Below are 20286 nucleotides of genomic sequence, written 5' to 3'. Positions count from 1 at the left end.
GACTTATAACTGTACCACAGATTTGTTACCACAAAGCATGTCTGACAGTAACATTTACAGCGCTGTTTTATATGATTGCATTAGCTTGCACAAGTAACTATAAGTATTTAATGTCATTTGCCATATTTTACAAAAAATGTGGTCATTAATAAATATCCCTAATGAATATGTATAGTTACCAGCTACTGGCTATTCCTATGGGCCTTCTTGCCTCATTCCAGCAGGAGCTTATAGAGTTTAGCTGTCCCTCCCTCTCTACACTCCCCTCTCTGCACCAACTAGGTTTTTGCTGCTATATATATGTAGCTATGTTAAGTAGCTAGCAGTTAAAGGTGGGGTATGCGATTCTAATCCAACACTGGTCTTTTTGTCAAATTCAATATCTCCTCATGGTCCACTAGCTGTCCGTTCAGTGTGTGCACTGAAAAAAATCTGGTGTTTGTACACAGCCCTGGCTCTGTAAATGGGAAATAAACAAAGTGGCTTAGACCAGGCCACACAATTCCAGCCATGATTTGTGTGTTAGGTAACATTAAATGACTTGCCCACAGACATTCAGCTTACTTTCTAGTTTGCCAAGATATGCTGTTGTTGTGATGTTAGCTATAGCAGCAGGAGAGTTGTGTGTATCGCTGTCTGGAGCTGGTTTGCTGGCTTGCACTCGCTGGCTGTTAGCTTCGCAGCAGCAACTGTTTGGACAGTTTGCTAACCAACAACCTAGCTAACGTTAGTTACATTACTTGCTGTGTCGTTGTTTGCTCTATATCATGGTATTTGTCATGGTATTGGATTTCCCTAGAATCACATACCCCACCTTTAATGATGAAGCCTCTGACTTTGGCTACTGCAGCTTAACCACCAATGTCCACGTCTGTCTACATAATATTAATGTGGACTTGAGGTGAATTTTAACAGCAAATTGTAAAAATTATCCTTCTTTTGAAGTGACAAAAGTCACAGAGACAGACATGAACATGATTTCAGGCAACAAGCACACCACATGAAAATGTAAGCTCATACATACCCGATATTTAGAGAGGTCGATCCTTAGTGAGTTATGCAGCTGGTCCAGTAATTTGACAAATTTCTCCCTCTGTCAAGATGAGAATTCCATAATTCACTTCAGAGAGCCACCACACCCAAAGCATCGTGTCTAAAAATTTACAACACTCTGCACATTGCTATGGCTTGCAGTGATTCATTTTTAGTTCCTGGAACAAAATTTAGTAGTTTAGATATATTGCCAGACTCGGCTTACTGCCTGGAAATATTATTTGATACCTTAAAACATTAGCTTATTAAAAGTTCGGAAAGCACTGGCAACCTCTGAGATTTTGTTGATTTCAAGTGCACAATTTGCTTTAGACAAATAACTCAAACAAAAAGTAGTGATGTCAAGGGTTCAATGTCAGACTATAAGATAGCAGTAGATGTTACTTAAGGCTAACTGGACCATAGATAACCCACATTTTCGTTTAGCACTATATTACTATATCACTGCTGTAATGTCTGCAGATGTCAGACTATAATAGGTGCACTTACCCCAAAGTTAGAGGCAGCAAATCGGTCAGAAGCGGAGGCAGTGGTTGTGGTGGTGGTGGTGGTGTGGGCGAAGTAGGCATTAATATTAGCAAGCAGGTTGCTCATCACTGCTGGAACACCAGGACACATGTATTTGGCGGACAGACAGGAAAAGTGCCTGCAGGGGAGTAAAAACAGCTATTATTCTACGTAGCACAAGGGGCAGTGCTGTGCCATTTTTGGGCAACACTGAGATATTTTCTCCACCAAGGATCAATGGACAATCATATGAAAAAACATTAAACAGTCTGAGACCACCACATCAACTAGACAATTCCAGACAGAGAAAATGATCAAGTAATTGACATGCTCTTCAGTAATCCTCAAAATCCACAAAGTTATACAGCACTGGAAAAAAAACGTAGTTCAGAGTTAAGAAAACTAGCTAAAAAATATCCCATAGCCTATTTCATTCTATCCATTGCTTTGAACTACAGTAACAACGGTAAAAAACAAAAAGTGAGCAGACATACTACAGTACAGTGTTTCTTCTGACTGCTGAAGAGAGAACATGTTTTTAATGTCATAAATAACAGCTGTATAACCTATACTATTAAGGACATAAGGCTGCAAAGTAATAGATGGAGCAAGTAAATTTTGATAATAAATCAAGGGATCCTGTGGGGGCTGTGATATAATCACATCTAGAGAAACAAAAGAGAGAAATTTAAATGTTTCTGTGTACCATTAAACTTACTTGTTTGTTTCATTCTGTAACAAATACCACAGAGACAAACTTAAGCACAGTATGTGCATTTGCTAATGTGTTTTCCACTGAGGTGAATCCACATATGTCAACCCAGTATAAACTAGATCTCAATACAATGCAGGGTTCTTTCCCAGGGGAGGGACTGAAGCAGGAGCCTTTTACTGTTGCAAACTTGATGTCTTCTGTTTAAATAAATATTGTTTCCTTTTCTCCTGTCTCCAGCGCCTTTTTAACTCCCTGAACTTTAAACTACACACAATGCGAGAGGCACATGTATTGCAACTTCAGATTTGTGATGATCTCTCTCTCTCTCTGCTTCCCTACACACACAGATACACATCTGCAACAGCACTACCCAGCAGTAATTAAGTGCTGGAGCCTGAAAGGCCTGGTTTGAGCAGGGATCTCTGCCTGAGTGAAGAACATATGCTCCTTTTAACACATCATACTGCTGCTTCACAAGCCATGTGGAACACCTTATATGTTATAATTCACTGATACCTATTAGTAAACATCGAGACTGGCTGCCATCTATACAGCACATAAAGGATCATGTTATTATAGATAGTATACCACATATAAAAAATATATGTGCAATAATCTGTATGTTTACTTTAATGCAACAGACAATAATATACGCGAGGGCTTCTTTTTCAGCCTCCGGCGTCCCCCATAGCAAACAAACATCTGGATTCATCAGACGCTTTTTAAAGTAAAGATACCTGAGAGTCAGAGTCAGAAAAAGTAGGCTGAGCTTTATAAATATAGTTTGAGTTTACGTTACACATAATTGATATTAGTCACATGCTGTAGACAGAAATTAGTGGTTGTATATACATACATACATATATATATATATGTGTGTGTGTGTGTGTATAATATTAAGGGACATTTGTGAAATCAGCATGTTAGAGGTGACCATAAGTATCTTGAACCTGGATGTTGAGCTTGGAGTAGAGAGATTTTGAAACTAAGAACATCTTGCACAGTAAGTCATTGCTTCATAAATTGAGTGTTAGAAAAGGCACCGAGTTATGTGGAGTAATGATTACAGATTTACTCCCCCTCCTGAGTGCAGCCCATGCACACACACACACACACACACACACACACACACACACACACACTCGCACACAAACTCACAAATAGGAACACAAACATGTTCTCATCGGGAGGCCTATTTAATTACTCTGCTTTCAGCCTCCAAATTACCCAGGAGCGCTTGGGGTTAGGCGAGCAAAGGGAGTGATGCAAAGAGAGTGATGATAGCATCCGCTGAATTCCCATGGTGCTTTTAGAGCTGGATGTCCTGAGCCAATTTTCAAGAGGAAGACGTTGCTTCGCCTAGTGTTACCCTGCCTTGGTTTTTACCAGCGGATGAGACGCTCACACTCACATATCACTTTACAGTCTCAGATAGCTGGGAGAAATGAGAAAAAGATGATGAGAAACAGGGGGGTTGGAGGTGAGGGAGCGGTGATAGAGTGAGATGGAGAAAAAACGAACATGAGGAAGGGGTATGTTGGGGGTTGTTGTGGGGGGCACAGGAGGGAGAGTGAGTCTTCACAGCTGCTGTGATTTATGCAGCCATCATGTCAGGAGTGACTGGAAGTCAAGGTTCTATGATGAAGAAAACAGGAAGGTAGGGCCTTTCATAAATTCCTGATGAAGCATAATAAGCTCAGATATGAGAAACGCCAAGCTTAAACAAGGTTCAAGTCTAAAGCATTAACTCCACATGAAAAAAATGGTAATACGGCCACTTACTGCTTCACTTGTCTGCATTTAAATAACCCAGCAAAACCCAGAAACCCAATGACATGTTTGCCCTACAGGGGCAGCAGAGGAGGGTAAATAAAGGACCTGCTGTGGGTTATATGAGGCTGAGTCATGATCACTGGTATCAGAAAAGTGGGAGAGTAGGGGGGTGATGGATCAAACATGCTTGGGGCCTAATCTAAAATCTAAAAATCAGAAACAGGGTACAGTGTACTAACTAGTCATCCAAAGACCTGCTGAACGAACCATTGGTCTCATTTTGCTACAAGCCATCAAAACACCCATTGCAAGAATATTTTATGTTGCTATGTTTTTTTTTACATTTTTTAGCAAATGATGTCAAGACCATAAAAGCAACACAATTTGTCATTGTTGCTTCATCTCAGGGAAGCATGTGGCCAGATGTCTGGACATGAAGGCACAAATGTGAGCTGTGCCTTTCATTCAATTTGCCAACACAATCTGTGTGTAATTAGAGTCTGATTTACTAAGGCAGCAACTAATTACATAGTCAGCTACTGGGACTGCCCAACAACCGTATTCTGCAAGAGAAGGAGACCTTAAAAGGTGCAGTTTGGTGATGCAATTTGAGATTTTCAAACAGCAGCTCAGACTGAAATCACAATGTGGTGATGCTGCAGATACTCATTAACTCATAATTACTCACTGAATTACTTAAATGCAATAGAAGTTATAAGCAAACAATTAACAAGAGATAAGGGGTGTAAGGCAAAGCTACTGTATCTGTATCTGTTTATTTCCCCCTTTAAATAACCCTGAAGGGAGCTCAGACCGGAGCAGATGGAAGATGTAGATGGTGTCTGAAATTACTTCCAAATAACAGTAACAAAATACAATTTAAAAATGACTTTTCAAAAGAGTGCTATTGCAGTAGTAATGCATGACCAGCTTAGTTAACATCAGTTTAAAGCTCAAATTGAATGACTACACATCCACAACTGCTCATATCCTGTTTGTCTGGTGGTGAACAATGGTGAAATATTGTAAATGCAGTATTCTGTCAAACTTTCAATCAACACAGTTTATACAGCATGTACCAGAAAGAGTTTTGAAAGGAAGAAATAATATATGCAGAATATTTTTGGGTAGGGGAAACATTGCACCAAGTGAGGTGTGCAGGACTAAGTAAAACTGTCCATCAATGTCTGCTGTATAACGACAAAAACAAAGCTATAGCGGCCACTAGTGCACTTGAAGATAAATAGGTTAGATGCACAATGCAGACTTATGCAGTGGTAACCATTACATCAACACTGCACAGTATAACATGGCATTGCATGACCTTGATCAATATTCAATGATTTTAATGTTTCAGGTGGTGTGTCTTTGCATGTGCCTCTGTGTTTGTGTGTGTGAGACATTTATGGAGAGACAGGGTCACATCAGAGAGGATCAGAGAGACAGGGAGAGAGGGAAACAAGACAAGTTTATGTGTGTCCATGATCAATGTAACCAAGGCAAGTTGGGAGTTTTTCCAGGAGACCAGCAAATAATCAATCAAACTTAGGAGCTCGATAGTCCTCCAAACTCTGATTCTGCTGAGGAGACATCATTACTACTCCTCTTCTCCTTCTGCTCTCCTTCTCTCTTCTCCTTGTCTCCTCCACTCTGCTGAATGAGACAATGACAGATTGGTGAGGTAAAAGGCCATAGATCAGGGTGGTACTAACGTCATAGCCTGATAGATGGACTCCACTCCATATCTCATGGCGAACTCATCCACTATCTCCTGAGACACGTCGTCAAAGTAGACCTTCCATGCCTCGTCCCCTTTCACCTGCGGGATCTTCACTACCCCGTTGTTCTTCACCTCGGTCAGGTAGTGGAACAGGTTCTGTGAGTGGCACGAAAGATAAGACAGAACAGGTTGCGGTGATGGAGCACAGTGTCACAACAAGTAATAAAAGAGACGTTTCATTGTGTGATGTGCGCCAGCAAATGAAGACCTTTATCACAGCTGGAGACATCTTCAAGACCTTTTTTGCAATGCTGTGACTATTCATTGTTGAAAAATCCTGTTAGTTTGCTTTCCAATGTAATCACAACAAATTATTTTTTCTTTAGTAACTGTCTTTGCAAACTTAATGCTTAGCTCCCCAAAGATGATGATTGGACTTGAGTGAGAACTAATTTTGCCTAATGCTGAATCACATTATGATGGTTACCTCATGTAAACATGTGTACTGGCCGTGAGGGGGAACCACGTTCTCCTCCCCTTTCATCTCCACGCTGATCTTGAGTCTGATGGCACCGGATACTGCAGACTTGTCAGTCCTTTTATCTGTAACACACAACCCAGCTGGATTAGTCATAACTGGAAATGAACTGAAAAGTAACTACCAATTACAAGCCACATCCTAGGTAGGCACATGTTGGCTAACCTTCCTAAATCCACAGAAATTATAATAGTAAAGTAACATTTTTGCTCACTTTTTAAACTCCACAATCTCTATTACAAAACATACAGTAGCATTTTCTTTATCCTGGATGATACAGTACAGTTACTATGCACTAGGAAGACTAGCTGAAAGACCTAATTTAAAAAAAAATTATTATTAAGAAGATTTATTCTATTCAGTACAAAAGAGAAAAGCTCAAGCACATAAGGATTGACCTCAGTCAGTGAAAGAATGTACAATTCAATACATTACACAACATTATTGTCCTCTTCGGTAGGAATCTGTCCTTGACTACACCATAACAGAATGACATATAAACACTACAAAATTAAAAACAAAAGACATTAATGACACCATCTTAATGGCGTGACCTCATGTCCTGTAAAACATGAATGACATCATATCTACACTCAGCCATGCACTTTTAATGTATGAGAAAACATTTGCATTAACATTATCACTGGCTATGATGGGCTGTAGGTTTGGAGATGTGGAGTTGATTCTGCGCAAGCAAATATTAACACACATACTACACATGTACTATATGTCACATACAGCTACACACACAGACACAAAGATGCAGGCATACACATTCCTGACTGGTCTGAAAGCTAACGACTCCACAGCTGCTGTGGTTTGTTACAGACTTTAAAGACACTGGAAACACAAATCCACAATAGCCTTCTAACTATGTAATTTAGGGTCTTATGTACATAATAGTAAGCATCTAAAATGGCCCTCCTCTGCCCTCTCATATACAATTCATCTCTACTGTGTCAAATGAGTGAAATTTTCCTCGACAATCAAGTGGTCAAGAGACAGACAAGTGAAAAATAATGACGTGACAAAGTCACAGAAACTAATGCAAAAGCCCAGATTGAAGAGGAGCTGAAGAGGCTTAGAGAGGAGAGCAGCTGGAGGGTGGACACCCACACCAGCAAAGGCCTGTTTAAACATTCATTGTGGACATTTAAAAGGCACAGAGCAGCAGCAGTGGACAGGGGTCACTATTACCACAAATTGCTTCCTTTTAGCTAGAGAGGCAAACAAAGACAGCACCCGCCAGTCATAACACTTCAACAGAAGTGGAAGCTCCCATTATGCTGCCATTCAACTTCATGCAGCATGGAGAAACCAGTAATGTTTGAGAGCGGAAACAGTAAAAGATCCTGCATTAACAGCATAAGGTGGTGCACATTGATAGTAATGGTGATCTCAACTGGACCACACTTTATCTGACCATACATTTCAACTTATATCCTATTTAATGGCTACAGTGTAACAGGAATGTGTAAGGGAACATGTGAAGAGTTTAAATGAACATGTGAAGAGTGTAAATGAACATGTATATGTTCGTGGCATATAAACCCTAATGTGTCCATAACACTGAAATCAAAAACTGTCAAGTAGGGCTCCAATGATTAGTCAATTAATCAATTAGTCAACCCAATCGACAGAAAATGAATCTGCAAGTATTTTGATAATCGATTAATCACATAAAGTAAACATTTTATCTTGATAACTGCCATAATAACTGCCACCATGATTTTCAGTTAATTAATAACTTTTATCTGTAAGAAGACTCAAAAAGAGATCATATGGGTAACATACCTAGGTTGTACCAAACGTCCATCTCTCCACTGAGAGTGCGAACCTCAATGATGGTCTGGCCCAGGAAATCATCTGACTCGCGCTTGAAATGCTGCTTCACCCGTGATTTGATGTCATCATCCTCGTCCCACACGCGCACTTTGATGCGGTCAGTGGCATTGTGACATTCACTGCAATTTGGAAGATGATTACACCAGGTGAACAACATGAACAACAACAATAGCATATTCAGTGAGAGCTCATCAGGTTGGGGTATTCAGTGGACGAGAATAACAGTCAAATGCACAATTCAAGCATAAATATGAGTTCAGACAACGACACTTCCTGAACCTTTCCTATCTTACATATGGAGAACAATTCCTGCCTAGATTCAAATGAGAGAATGTGCGTATTTGTGTACGCACATGGGTGTGTGTGAGTGAGTGTGCATGCCTAGCATGTGTGTGTGGAGAAGGGCCCTCTGCCTGGAAGGAAGAATTACCTCAAGACATTGCATGACCTTTCCTCTGCATCTCCACATTTGTAGCATTCATAGCAAGGATTATCTGTTTGTGAAAGCTTTATGTCCTCCTTGCATCATTGCAGCTGACAGAAGTTTCACAATAATGACTCTGCTAAATAGAACAGAGGTGGCCAAAGCACTTGGCTTCAGATGGGGTCAGACTGTTGGGCTTTGGAATTAAAACCGACTGATTACATTTTGTTCTAATGACATCTTGGGTGCGACAGCCAGCGAAACAGTATCTGCAGTAGTTTCTTTAACTAATCCCTTTCCGGAGGAAGCACTGGCTGCTGCTGCTGCACTAGTCTGAGACTCTCTCTCTCTCTGCCAAGCACACAGTAATGTATCGCTCTATTAATCTACATCCCTATAGTAATGGGAAAGAGTTTTATGACAGCTACCACTGGAGTCTCATTACAGGTGGAGCCTTTTTTGTAACTGGCATAGTGCATGCACACACACACACACAGATATATACAGTATATACATACATTTTGCCCAAATGTTTATTGTAACATAAATATCTGCCGTTTGTTGCCGGGCTTTCTTGGCAATTTTGTGTTTGTCACTCTGCATGTGAGATCCCATCGCCTTGATTCCCATCATGCTGAGTATGAAAAACTTTTTGCACAAAATACACCAAGCCTCGTATGCATTGCCTTGTACCGATTTCAGCCATGCTGCAAAATCTTGGTTAAATAGCCAATTTTCGTTGAATTTGCACTTCTCCATGTAATCAGGGGTACACTAACAGCTAGCTAGCATAGACTTTTGAAAGATTGAAGATTAAGACATTTTAATACCAATTAAGGCCTTATTTTTACATTAATAAATTCAATGCCTTTTAAGACTTTTTAAGAATCCGCGGGAAAACATGCATACAAAATAGTTCTCTAACAAAACTTTAAAAAATACCTTCACATTTAAAAAAATATGATTTCTTACACAAATAAGACCTAGAACTATAGACAGAAACCTCCAAGGGAATGATGCTGTAAAACTCACTGCTTGCATGAATCAAAAAATGCCATTAGCTTCACTCTCTTTGGTTTAAGTAAACATGACAAATCCTCCCTGATCCTTAAACAGTGGCTCCCCTGTGCACCATCTCCAGACAGGATTACAGTAAAAAAGAAAAGAAAAAAGAACCAAAAATAAGTAAATAAATAAATAATGCATAAGATGTGCTGATGCCCAGTGGGCTGGGCTCAACCTGGGTCAAATTAGATGTCCACATTATTTTTGTATTGGTTTTTAGAGGCATGTTCAGAAGAGCTTAATTCATCAGTTTAGTATACCTTTGCTCTTAGACTGTTCTTATGCAGGAAACCTATCAATCTGGTGCTCAAAGTGTAACAGAGCAACCGAGAGATAGTCAGTAGATTGAGTGGTGAAGCACGAAAGGATTTAATGGGTTAAGACCTGTGTTGTCTACGCTGATGGATGCCATTTACTAATGCCTTAAGATTCCCTTGAACAGATGATTTTTAATCTTAGTGGGGATTATCTGGTAGGACAGAAGTCAAATTAATAGAGAGCACTCACAAGTAAAACTTCTCATCCCAGACCGGATTGAGGTTGCCAAAGATGGTCTTCGTCCTGCGTTTGGTTTTGCCCACTTGGACAGTGACGTAGGGGTCGCTGGAACCAGTTTTATCCTTGGCCTGTAAACCCTGTGCACTCATGACTGGCGACAAGACAGGTTTGGAGAAAAATGAAAAGTCATGTAAGTACCACAAGCAACATATTTACCCATTTTATGGTTTTGAAAATGTGATTTTATAGATGGAAGGTGCCTGTTGCCTGAACTTCATAATAACATTACTGATCTATAACTTAATTCTCAAGGGGATATTATTTTGGAAGTCAAAAATAGGAAGCCCTGTCCTGGTGGGTGAGATTTCACAGCAGATCTCAATCCCAGTCATGAATCTACCTCTATGTTTTATTTTAGTGCTTATTACTCAGTTGCATGAATTACATTTATTTGATTCTATGGTTTTAGCTTAAGAATCAAGGCCTTGTCACTTCCTCCACTGCCTACAACAATTTTGTGCACTTGCCAAAAGCTGAGGCAACAAAGCAGCTCTTTGGTTTATTGACAGCAGCCATGATTTATCTTTTTGTGTATATGTGAAATGTTGAGTATATCTATGATTTATCTATTCCTACATCCAGGCTATAGGTAGATTCCACCCCTGTGCATCTGCCCACTGCTACAACATGTCTATGCTGCGCTAAGACTTGGCTTCAAAGAAAGAACAGTGTTTCAGTATCTTACTTCCACACACACAGACGAAGGTGCTGAGAAGGAGAGACAGTAGTATTTCACAGCGCCATAAAAGGGAAAAAGGACACTGGGGCATTAAAAATGCATAAGTGACAGTCTAAATAATTCAGGGTACATATATATCCCTCAGCTCAATGCTGACAGGAGTTGGTGGGCAGGCTATAGAGGTTTGAAGAGTCATGGCCTGCTTTCTCCAGGAGTACTCAAAATCAAATGCCTCCTGTAGTAAAAGAGGGGTCTGAGATAGCGTCATGCATATAGTGGGGTCAGTATTCTTCAAACAAAGTGCTTGTCGTATCATGCAGCGGCATCTAAAAACCCCACCCGACACTATTTTAAATTGGAGTTGGGGGGCCTGCATCCGATATTTTTTCTGAAATAGACAATCCAACAATCATACCCAATTGGCTAAATGTGCAGAGGGGAAAAAGCACACAACTACTACGATTATGGCTTCTCACCCTCTCTATGAAGGCCGGCGTTTTGCCACACCTTCCAGTGTGGCTTCGTTTTGGGCATCCCCCTGCCCTAAATAGAGTAAACTGGGAGCAGAGTTGGGGTTTGATAGCATTTTAATTCAGTACTGAATCTGCCTATTAAATTCAAATCCCTTAGAATCCTTTATTTAGTCTATTTGGGTTTAGATTTTACAATTTTAAGCAATAAAAGTTGGAAATAACGTTCAAAGAATTGAAACCATGTTTACATGACTGCCTGTTATAATTGGCTTTTGACAGTAAAAAACGCGAAAAGATAAAAGAGTAAGAGTTTCACTGGACCTGGTGTGTATTTCACCAACTTGGAATTGGATTAATCCTTATTAAGTTGTTTAATTCCCAAATATACTTAGGTGATTTAATTACCATACTGCTTTCTTGGTTTGTTTTGCCATTTGTGAAGTACAAAATACACTGCAACTTTTATAAGTACAAAAGGAGAGAAAAGTGTAAGATTGCTATTGATTAGAGAAGAGTAGAGTAACAGAGAGGGCATACCCAGAAGCATAAACAGATGAAGTATGCATGTGGTATGAAGAATGGACACTGAACAGAGGAGACTGAGTATGTTTTCCCATACAATTCGTTGAACTCTGCTGGGGTGCGTTTGAGCAGCGCTTTAAAAAAAAAGTCATATAATTGTTCTAAGACAATTTAAGTAAAGGAAAATAATATCCATATACAGTAATGTGATATACTTTCCTCATTGCATGTTTGTTTGATAATGATGTGAACAGTGCATTTTTGTAGATTTTTTAATTAGCTGATCATAGTCTGTCAGGTTCATATTCAATGCCAGACCTTGTAGTGTCCACATTAACCAGACACAGAATATCTCATGGTTGCTGAGAGTGATGCAGAGTCAGTGCCAGTCAGTGTTTATCTAATGAATGATAAATAAATAACAACTCAATAACTACATTTTAAAAATGGGACGTTCAATAAGCCCCTGGGAAATTGACCGAGGCAACCCTGGGTCTTTCCAATGTCTCTCTCACTCCCTTTTCCCTCTCTCTCTTCTTTCTTATCCTCTTTCTTTCTTAACAGACCTCTTCCTCGCTATCCCCATTCTTTTTCTGTCTCCCTCTCTACTTGTCTCCCTACCTCTCTGTTTCTCTCTGGTGTATTGACACTCACTGCGAGAAATGCGAGGTGAGCAATAAATGAGCTGGGCCTGGCACAGTTACCACAGAGAAGGATTGTAGTCCAGGGTTGAGGTTATGAGGCTAACTTCCTGACGTTATTTGTGCCACTTAACTAGGAATAAAATTAAACCCAGTGATTAAGTGATAGTATTTACCATGTGTATGTAAATTAAGTAGTGAAATGAAAGAAGAGGCTTGTAATCCTTGAGGATGATGACGTTAACGTTTTTCAGAAACATGGATAAACAGCAGGGGTTATGTCATCATACAGGGTGGGAAAAATGGTGCAAAAAAGTTTGTTCTATTCCCTTTCATAGGATGGTAAACAAAGATACCAGAGATTAGGTGAGACAAGGAAAAACACTGATTCCTGCCAATTTTCCCTTTAAGACCCCAAAAAGAGAAACTGTTTAATCTGAGTTGTTAAATGAACCAAACCATTACGTAACCCAAGGAACTAATAGTACCCCCAAAAAAGAGCAAAAAATATGCATAATAAAAACATCACTTTCCTTCTGAATGTGCTGTGAAGTGCTGTACTATCAAACAGCACTCAGAGGCATGACATTTTGATTGACATCTCTGAGAGAGCTTGATGTGCAGCTGTGGGGGGTTCGCTTCCAAAGTAAACCGTACAAACTAGCCTGCTAGTGAGTTCAGAAAAGACATAAGGATCTCTGTCAGTTGCAGCAAGTGCTCTTGCACTATAATAATAAGCCATCATTGCCCCTTATTACTGCCTCTCAGATGCTTTGTATTTTCTGTGCCACCATTTGGAAAGCATTGTTGCAACTGGACAAGATCTCGCACTGCTCAACTTGTATATTATTTTCATTAGAGCTACATGTCATAGACTAAGCTCCTATTTAAAATTCATGTGTTATAAAAAATGTCATTGCCTTGAGTCGAGTAGAGTAGATCTCTACATGATGACCAAAAAATCATCAATTATCGTACTCAAAACAGTGATGCAGTAGTAACCCTCATGGCATTATCAACAATTACTTCTCCACAAATTACCTAACCAATTTCTATTTCTAATTAAATGTGCATTTGTGGTTCAGTGTCAGAAGTTAACGACCAAGATCTTGAGATTAATAAGTAGATTGCTGATTTGGTGTTGGAGGCCGGATAAAGGGTTATAGGTCATGGTCTAAAGGTCAAAGGTCACCTGCAGCAGTATCTGGACATCCCTAGTTACAAAGCATTTATCAATATTCAGTTGGTTGATGATTAATGTGTAAATGAGAGCTAATAATAACTCCATATAATTTGCAGATTCTATAATGGTAAGATTCATCATAAAAATTTTAGTGGATGGTTTGAAGAATTAACTTTCTAAAATAATCACAGGAGCCAGGCTAACCTGTGATGCTGATTTTGGCAGACCACTTGGAGGTCCCATCCAGCACAGCCTGCTTGGCTGTCTTCAGATGGCTGCTGAAGTCTTCTTTGGAGATGTGGAACATCTCCTGGATCAGCTCGAACACTTCAGGACGGTTCTTCTCCCTTATCTTCATGCGCTCCTTCATAGCCATGATGATATTCTGGGTCTTGTCTTCCGCCCCGTGCTTAGAGCTCTTCTCCACTGCCCCTAAAACAAGCCAAGAGTTACAGAGTCCTTAGGTGCAGTAGTCTGCATATTTAATACCCAGGAAGTGGAATAAAAATTGATGATCCATCCAGTGCCAGGGTATCTATCATATGTATCTTATTTTTTAAATAACTAAGGTTAGCTAACTTTCTTTTCTCTTAAATACTGCAAGAGTGTACAATACTGTGTTACAGCATCCAGCAACTCATCTAATGTGCGCCACTATGACTGACAGGATTACAAATCCCAAATTCACACGTTAATGTTGGTGTGTATATGTGTGTTTATTTCCAGTATATGAATGTGTGTCTGTAAGACAAAAGAGGCACATGTGACAGATAATTCTCTGTATCTGATCACAGTATCTTGTATCTAGAGTGCGTTCACGAGTGCAGATTGAAACGTGATAAAGATGAATCGCAGTTTGAACAATAAAACATTGTTATGCTAGTATAAAACTGTTATAAAACATTGAGTTTTATAAACAGCCAGGGTGTAGCTAATCCACTTAGTGTGTTTGAGGATTGCCGTGAGGATCATCCTGAAGACTGCAGGTCACATTGTTCCTATTAGTCTACACTGTAACAACACGGGTGTGCATGATTGAAAAAGCTGATTGGAGACTGTAATGATTGCCAGTGACTGAGCGAGCAGTGTAAATGCACCATGTCACTTGTAGCAATGAGTGCAAGGAGATATGTAATATGTACAAATCCCCATAACAGCATTTACGTGTACTGTAGGACTTACAGTATAGTGTTGGTATTTATAGAGATGTGGGAGAAGATTACAGATGTGCCAGACAGCATTGTGCACACTTAAAAGATTCCCAGACAAATCTTGTTTTTAGATTTAACTGATTTTAATAATGATTTATTAACTGTTTGACTGTTAATAGTGCAAAAAAAATTGTCAATCATAAGATCAGACTGTAAGATCATGAAAATTAACAAACATGTATCAAAATGAGAATGAATGCACCTTATCGAATGCATTTTCTATATGATGCTGTTTAAGCCACAAATCATTTACTCTCTCTCTCTCTCTCTCTCTCTCTCTCTCTCTCTCTCTCTCACACACACACACACACACACACAGACCCATACAGCACTATACTTTGTGAGCACATGGCTATGAGTTTCAAAGTCTTTGTGAACTGTACATCAAAGCATTACGGGACGACTCTACTTGCTTACTTTGTAAACAATCTGCATTGAGCAGGTCCTGGCACTTCTCATGGCATTTAACGCCACACTCTGAGCAGCGCATGCCCTGACGGGCAATGCCCCACAGCAGCCCCTCACACTCATGGCAGTATGTGGGTGCAGTCGCCGTCCACACCTCGAAGTTATGGGGTGTTGTGGATGAAATTGGGTAGATCAAGGCCTGGAGAGTCTTCTTGAAGACATGTAGTTTCTGAAAAGAAAGAGAAGGCATTGAGAAAGTGTAAGAAATAATAAGGTATTAAGGCAATGATGGAAAAGATATGGGGATGTGAGAAACAGAGGAGGTTTCTCGCATGTTGTTAAACTTTCATGGCACCATTAAGTAGAGAAAATAAGATCCAATAACAACCTCAAAAGTTAATAAAAAACAACTTTGTACTAAAATTGCTTTCCAGAAATGTTCAAAATACATCTAGAGATCAGTACTTAATCCTCTAGACCCCAGTAGAATTCTAGAATGTTGCTGCAGCATCAATTAAATGAGCATTTTCCTACTCAGTCCAAACAAACAGCTCAAAACAAAAAGAAACTTACAATCACAAGCTGTGTTCATTTAAAAAAAAACACAACTTACTCTTTAATTTGATACCAAATATGTGGCATGTGTAGCTGTGTAGACCGAGTTTGATTCAACACATAAAAAAACACCAAACACAACAACAAATAACACTAAAACTTGTAAATAGTTATTTCCTTTAATTTCACAATTTATCCTATCTTCCTCACACACACTTTTTCTTCTTTGTAAGAAACTTCATTATCAAAACTGCAAGTCACTACAAACTGTACTCAAAGTGGACCAATAACATCCTCTTTAGCCTATTTTTACTTAGGTGTAGCCTACATAATATGAAATGAATAACTGTAATGATGCCAAACAATCAAAATATTCAATGAGAGATGCAATGGATTCTAAATGAAGATAAAGTAACCCCAAATCAATTTTACAACAAGAATGTGATCCACAACATTTCTCCCCGTTAGCTTTGTGAGTCAATATTCTGAAACCAAAACAGATGCTTCACTGGATAAAGATAGGCTTTCAAAATAAATAAGACGTGTCCCACACTTCAACCCAGACAGCAAAGTTAAAAACTAACAACAGAAATGTGGTAGTGGGTAGTGTCTTTGGCAACTTATACAAGAACAAATCGCCAAATTTATATTTGGGAAAGTCGTCGCGACCCGGTCAGTTCTCCCTACCGGCTCTTCAGCACACTGCCCCCTGGACAGCGTTCGTCTCCAGCAGTGAGAGCCGGGTAGGTCCCGCTGTTTACTGACGTGATTATGTAATGTGATTTTGTGCAACAAACTTACAATATCTGTGTCGCTTTCAACAATGCACTGTGGGTCAGGATCTCTCTCACTACACATTCTTACGGCATCCATAAGATTATAAAGATGGGGACGATTATTTTAGCTTTTTAGACTTAACATTAATGCACAAGTGGAAACCGGGTGGAAATCCGCAAAAAAAAAATCAGAGATTTCAACGTTGCGATGTATATTTTTGGTTCCGGTTATTGATGACAGCTTAAAGTATCTACAATACAAAGCTCACTTTAAAATGACGGACGCGCCTGGGCGCTATGGTGAAATATAGAACGGGCGCTCTGGGCCGCTATGGGGTCTACAGGGTTAAAAAAAGAGGAATACTTTTGCACCTTCTGAGGGACCAAAATATCCTGATATCATAACATAAAGTTTTAGTCAAAGTTTAGAAGTTTAACAGAAACAGCTTCAGTGGGCTCAATTCAAACTGATCTGTAGTCTGAGTTGGATGAAATTTACAATACACTTCTACATTACAGTAATCTTGGCAATTATATAAGTTGGCTAAACTGCATCTATCATTCATCAGTACTGCAGCATTCTTCAGTTTCTTTTATTAGAGAAAGGGATCTAAGAGATTACATTATTCCAAGAGAGAACTTGTAGGAGTCTTTGTTGATCCTTTTTTGATTACCTTATCATCAGTGGAGAGGTCAGCGGTATGAGAGTAAATCAGCCTTACATCTCATTAAGCTTAGATTAACAGCATCCTTAGCCCACAGGCTTTGTTCACATTGAGTGGTTTACTGAAAAAAAATACTGAAGTCTACTAGAGGCCTGTGTAGACTGATTGCTGTGTAACAGAAGCCTCTTCAGATTGAATACTTTACTGCAGCAGCCCTGCCATCTACAAGAACTGGAAAACGGGCCGGGACTTGCCAATTCTTGAAGGCAGAATCAATGGATGCTGTAAATAAGGTTTTTAAAAGTGAGCATTATCCAGATTGAGAGAGAGAGCAAGCAAGAGAGAAAGTGACAGTGAAAGAGAAGGAGATATATGGTGATTAAATAAATCTTCAAGAGGTACTTGCTCTCCACTCCTCACCCCTTCTCCTCCACCCCTCCCTCTGCTGTCAGCACCCTGTGTGTTGACAATGTGCTTTAACACTTGAACAGTAGCTCTCCACTTTACCACAAAGACTACTGCACTGCTCACTCAAACACACATACAGGCACAAACACGCACACACACTTGCACAGATGATTAAATGGCACCAGATGACAGGACAACAAGGCTATCTAACATTGTGAAACTTCGCTGATGCAACAGAGATGCTGCTGAGCCCTGGAGGACCTTCAATGAAACACAGGGAGACAGAGAGATTTCCCTTTTAATCTGAGAACGATGAGATGAAGCAGATGTCTGAGATTTATCCACAACTTACACACGAGCTAGACCAGGGCCACACCCGGAAGCCTGCTCCTCACCAAATTTAATACTGAACTGTCCAATACTGACACAGCCTGAAGGAGATGAGTGAGCCAAAATGTCTATGAGCGTGGGAAACCTCAGAGACCTCTCAATCACTGTTTTATCTCAGTGAGTTGACTTGGCTGGTAAATATCTATCTTTTTAGCCTCTATTTTACCAGCCAACCAAATGTTTTGAATGGTACTTAGCATGTTAAGTGTAGAACTACATTTCAGTTTCTTTTACCATTGCATCAGTAGTATTTTACTATTCATCTATTTCATTGACACAGTTTTCTTTCTGTCTTTTTAAATTTCCCTCCCTCTCTCTGCCTCCTCAGTCTGAGTCCTGACACTGCATGTCACACTGTGCAGCAGATGTGGGAAGAGTGCTGCATGTGTGAGTCTCATGTGTGGCACTGGGAGGTAACCCTGGTGATTTTGTGCTAGACACTGCTAGAATTGATTGGCAGCTGCAGCCTCTGCCTGAGAGCAACATGAAGAATCTAATCTCTCCTCCTCTTCCTTTCACCCCTCCTTTCCAATTTCACCACCTATTGTCCTTGTCAACCACTTCACTGACACTGTCATCCTCCTCATCCTGCTCCAGCCTTCTACACCTCTAATCTTTTGCTTTAACTACTGTACTATCTCAGCCCTAACAAGGAATCCATGTGGTTTTCGCAAACCACATGACCTTGGCATAAAATTTAGACAATCGCAAGTATTTTAAACTCAGTCTAATGTGCTTTTCTGTCTGGCAAGATTCACAAAAGTAACCCAAATTAGTTGGGCGGAAATCACAGGCAAGCATTTTAAAATCAATGTTGTATATTTTGCTGTTAACAACCTGCCTGATTATCTGAACTGACTTAAAGCAACGCATCACATCTTAATCCCAGATACTCCTTGACCCATGTCAGATCATGGCTCCATTCTTCCTTCGTCCCTGCCATTGTCTCAGCAGGTAAGCAAGATCCCAGTTTATGTTGACAGTCACTGTTAAAAGGCTCTGGATGCTCAGATCATATGCAGCTCAGAACATTGAGAAGACACACAGACCGTTAGCCGGCCCACACATAATGTTCCTTTCTGCTCTAAAAAGCAGATACATGGGAAACATGACGCAGGAAGAGAATATCATCAAGAGAAAGAGACTTCTATAGCAATGACAGATTTTTAGACATTGTAATCAAATTCAAATGTATTAAGCTGAAAGAGAAAAAAATGGAAGGGGTGGGGCAGAGATGAGACAAATAGAGGGTGGAAAAAGGAAGCACTCTAAATAGGTTCAAACATCTCTCCAGGGAGCAGAAGGCGGATTGTTCAATACGGCTGCCTGATCAGTGACATCAGGGCCACGGGGGCATGATGGCAAGCTTAGCTCTGATCTTCTCTCATACTCTCCTCCTTTTCTCACCCTTCCTTCCCTCTCCCTTTCTCCTCTCTTCCCCCAACTACCCTACACTCTTAAACAGCATATGGCCGTTTACTGAGTACTCTCCCAGTCCTCACAGGAAAGCACTCTCCTGGACTTAATGCAGCAGATAAAACTCTGACATCTGCTCGTCCTACTTACCAAGACCGCACAATCTGCAGCTTTGCTCGGAACTCAGCTCCCCTCGACCACCACTTATTAAACTCTTTCTTGTTTGCTCTGAATCCTAATATTGGACCTCTATCCCTAAAGTTTAAGTCTTTACTTACCACTGTGGTGCAATCTCCAAATTTGCCCAAGAAACAGCTCCTTTCGTACACCAATTAACACAGTGCATCTATCACGTCATTTCTTCCTCATCTGGGACATGAGTTGTTCATCCCTAAAGCCCCTTCAATCTACCCCATGGCTATTAGCAATCAAGACCCTTTCAACTTAGGGCAACTGGGCATGTGGACCATGAGGACCAAGTCACGTGTTTGAAATAGATAAGTGATACGAACATGCACACAGATCAGTGTGCACAAATTGAGGGCCACGTCTCTTGTTTGAAAAGATGAAATATTTGTGCATGATGTACAGAGAGAGCACATTTGAATGCAGTAATCTTGTAGGCTTAGGCCCCTTGTTGAACATCAGTGGATATGAAATTGTCTGCTTGTTTGTCTTCCTGAGAAACTGCTTTCTCCAGCTGTTTGCCTCCTATAACGCTGTCTTCCCTCTGGGAGGGAAGAATTGCAATCAATTAACGC

General features: G+C 40.1%; 1 protein-coding gene across 5 annotated transcripts in view; it reads right to left on the bottom strand.

Annotated features, from left to right (window-relative positions):
- Positions 1-20286, bottom strand: part of LOC122876750 (protein unc-13 homolog C) — a 108389-nt gene that overhangs the window by 60826 nt on the left and 27277 nt on the right. For all 5 annotated transcript variants that reach the window (XM_044197420.1, XM_044197430.1, XM_044197459.1 and 2 more), the window contains 8 exons: positions 15325-15544; positions 13901-14128; positions 10148-10289; positions 8101-8270; positions 6256-6371; positions 5761-5924; positions 1543-1699; positions 1025-1093 (listed from right to left, as the gene is read on the bottom strand). In XM_044197420.1, the coding sequence (XP_044053355.1) occupies positions 1025-1093; positions 1543-1699; positions 5761-5924; positions 6256-6371; positions 8101-8270; positions 10148-10289; positions 13901-14128; positions 15325-15544 (1266 nt within the window). The remainder of the gene's footprint in view (positions 1-1024; positions 1094-1542; positions 1700-5760; positions 5925-6255; positions 6372-8100; positions 8271-10147; positions 10290-13900; positions 14129-15324; positions 15545-20286) is intronic.

Source organism: Siniperca chuatsi, linkage group LG1, assembly GCF_020085105.1.
Source record: "Siniperca chuatsi isolate FFG_IHB_CAS linkage group LG1, ASM2008510v1, whole genome shotgun sequence".
NCBI lineage: Eukaryota > Metazoa > Chordata > Actinopteri > Centrarchiformes > Sinipercidae > Siniperca > Siniperca chuatsi.
The sequence above is the reverse complement of the archived record's forward strand: the minus strand, read 5'-3'. Positions and strand labels throughout refer to the sequence as shown.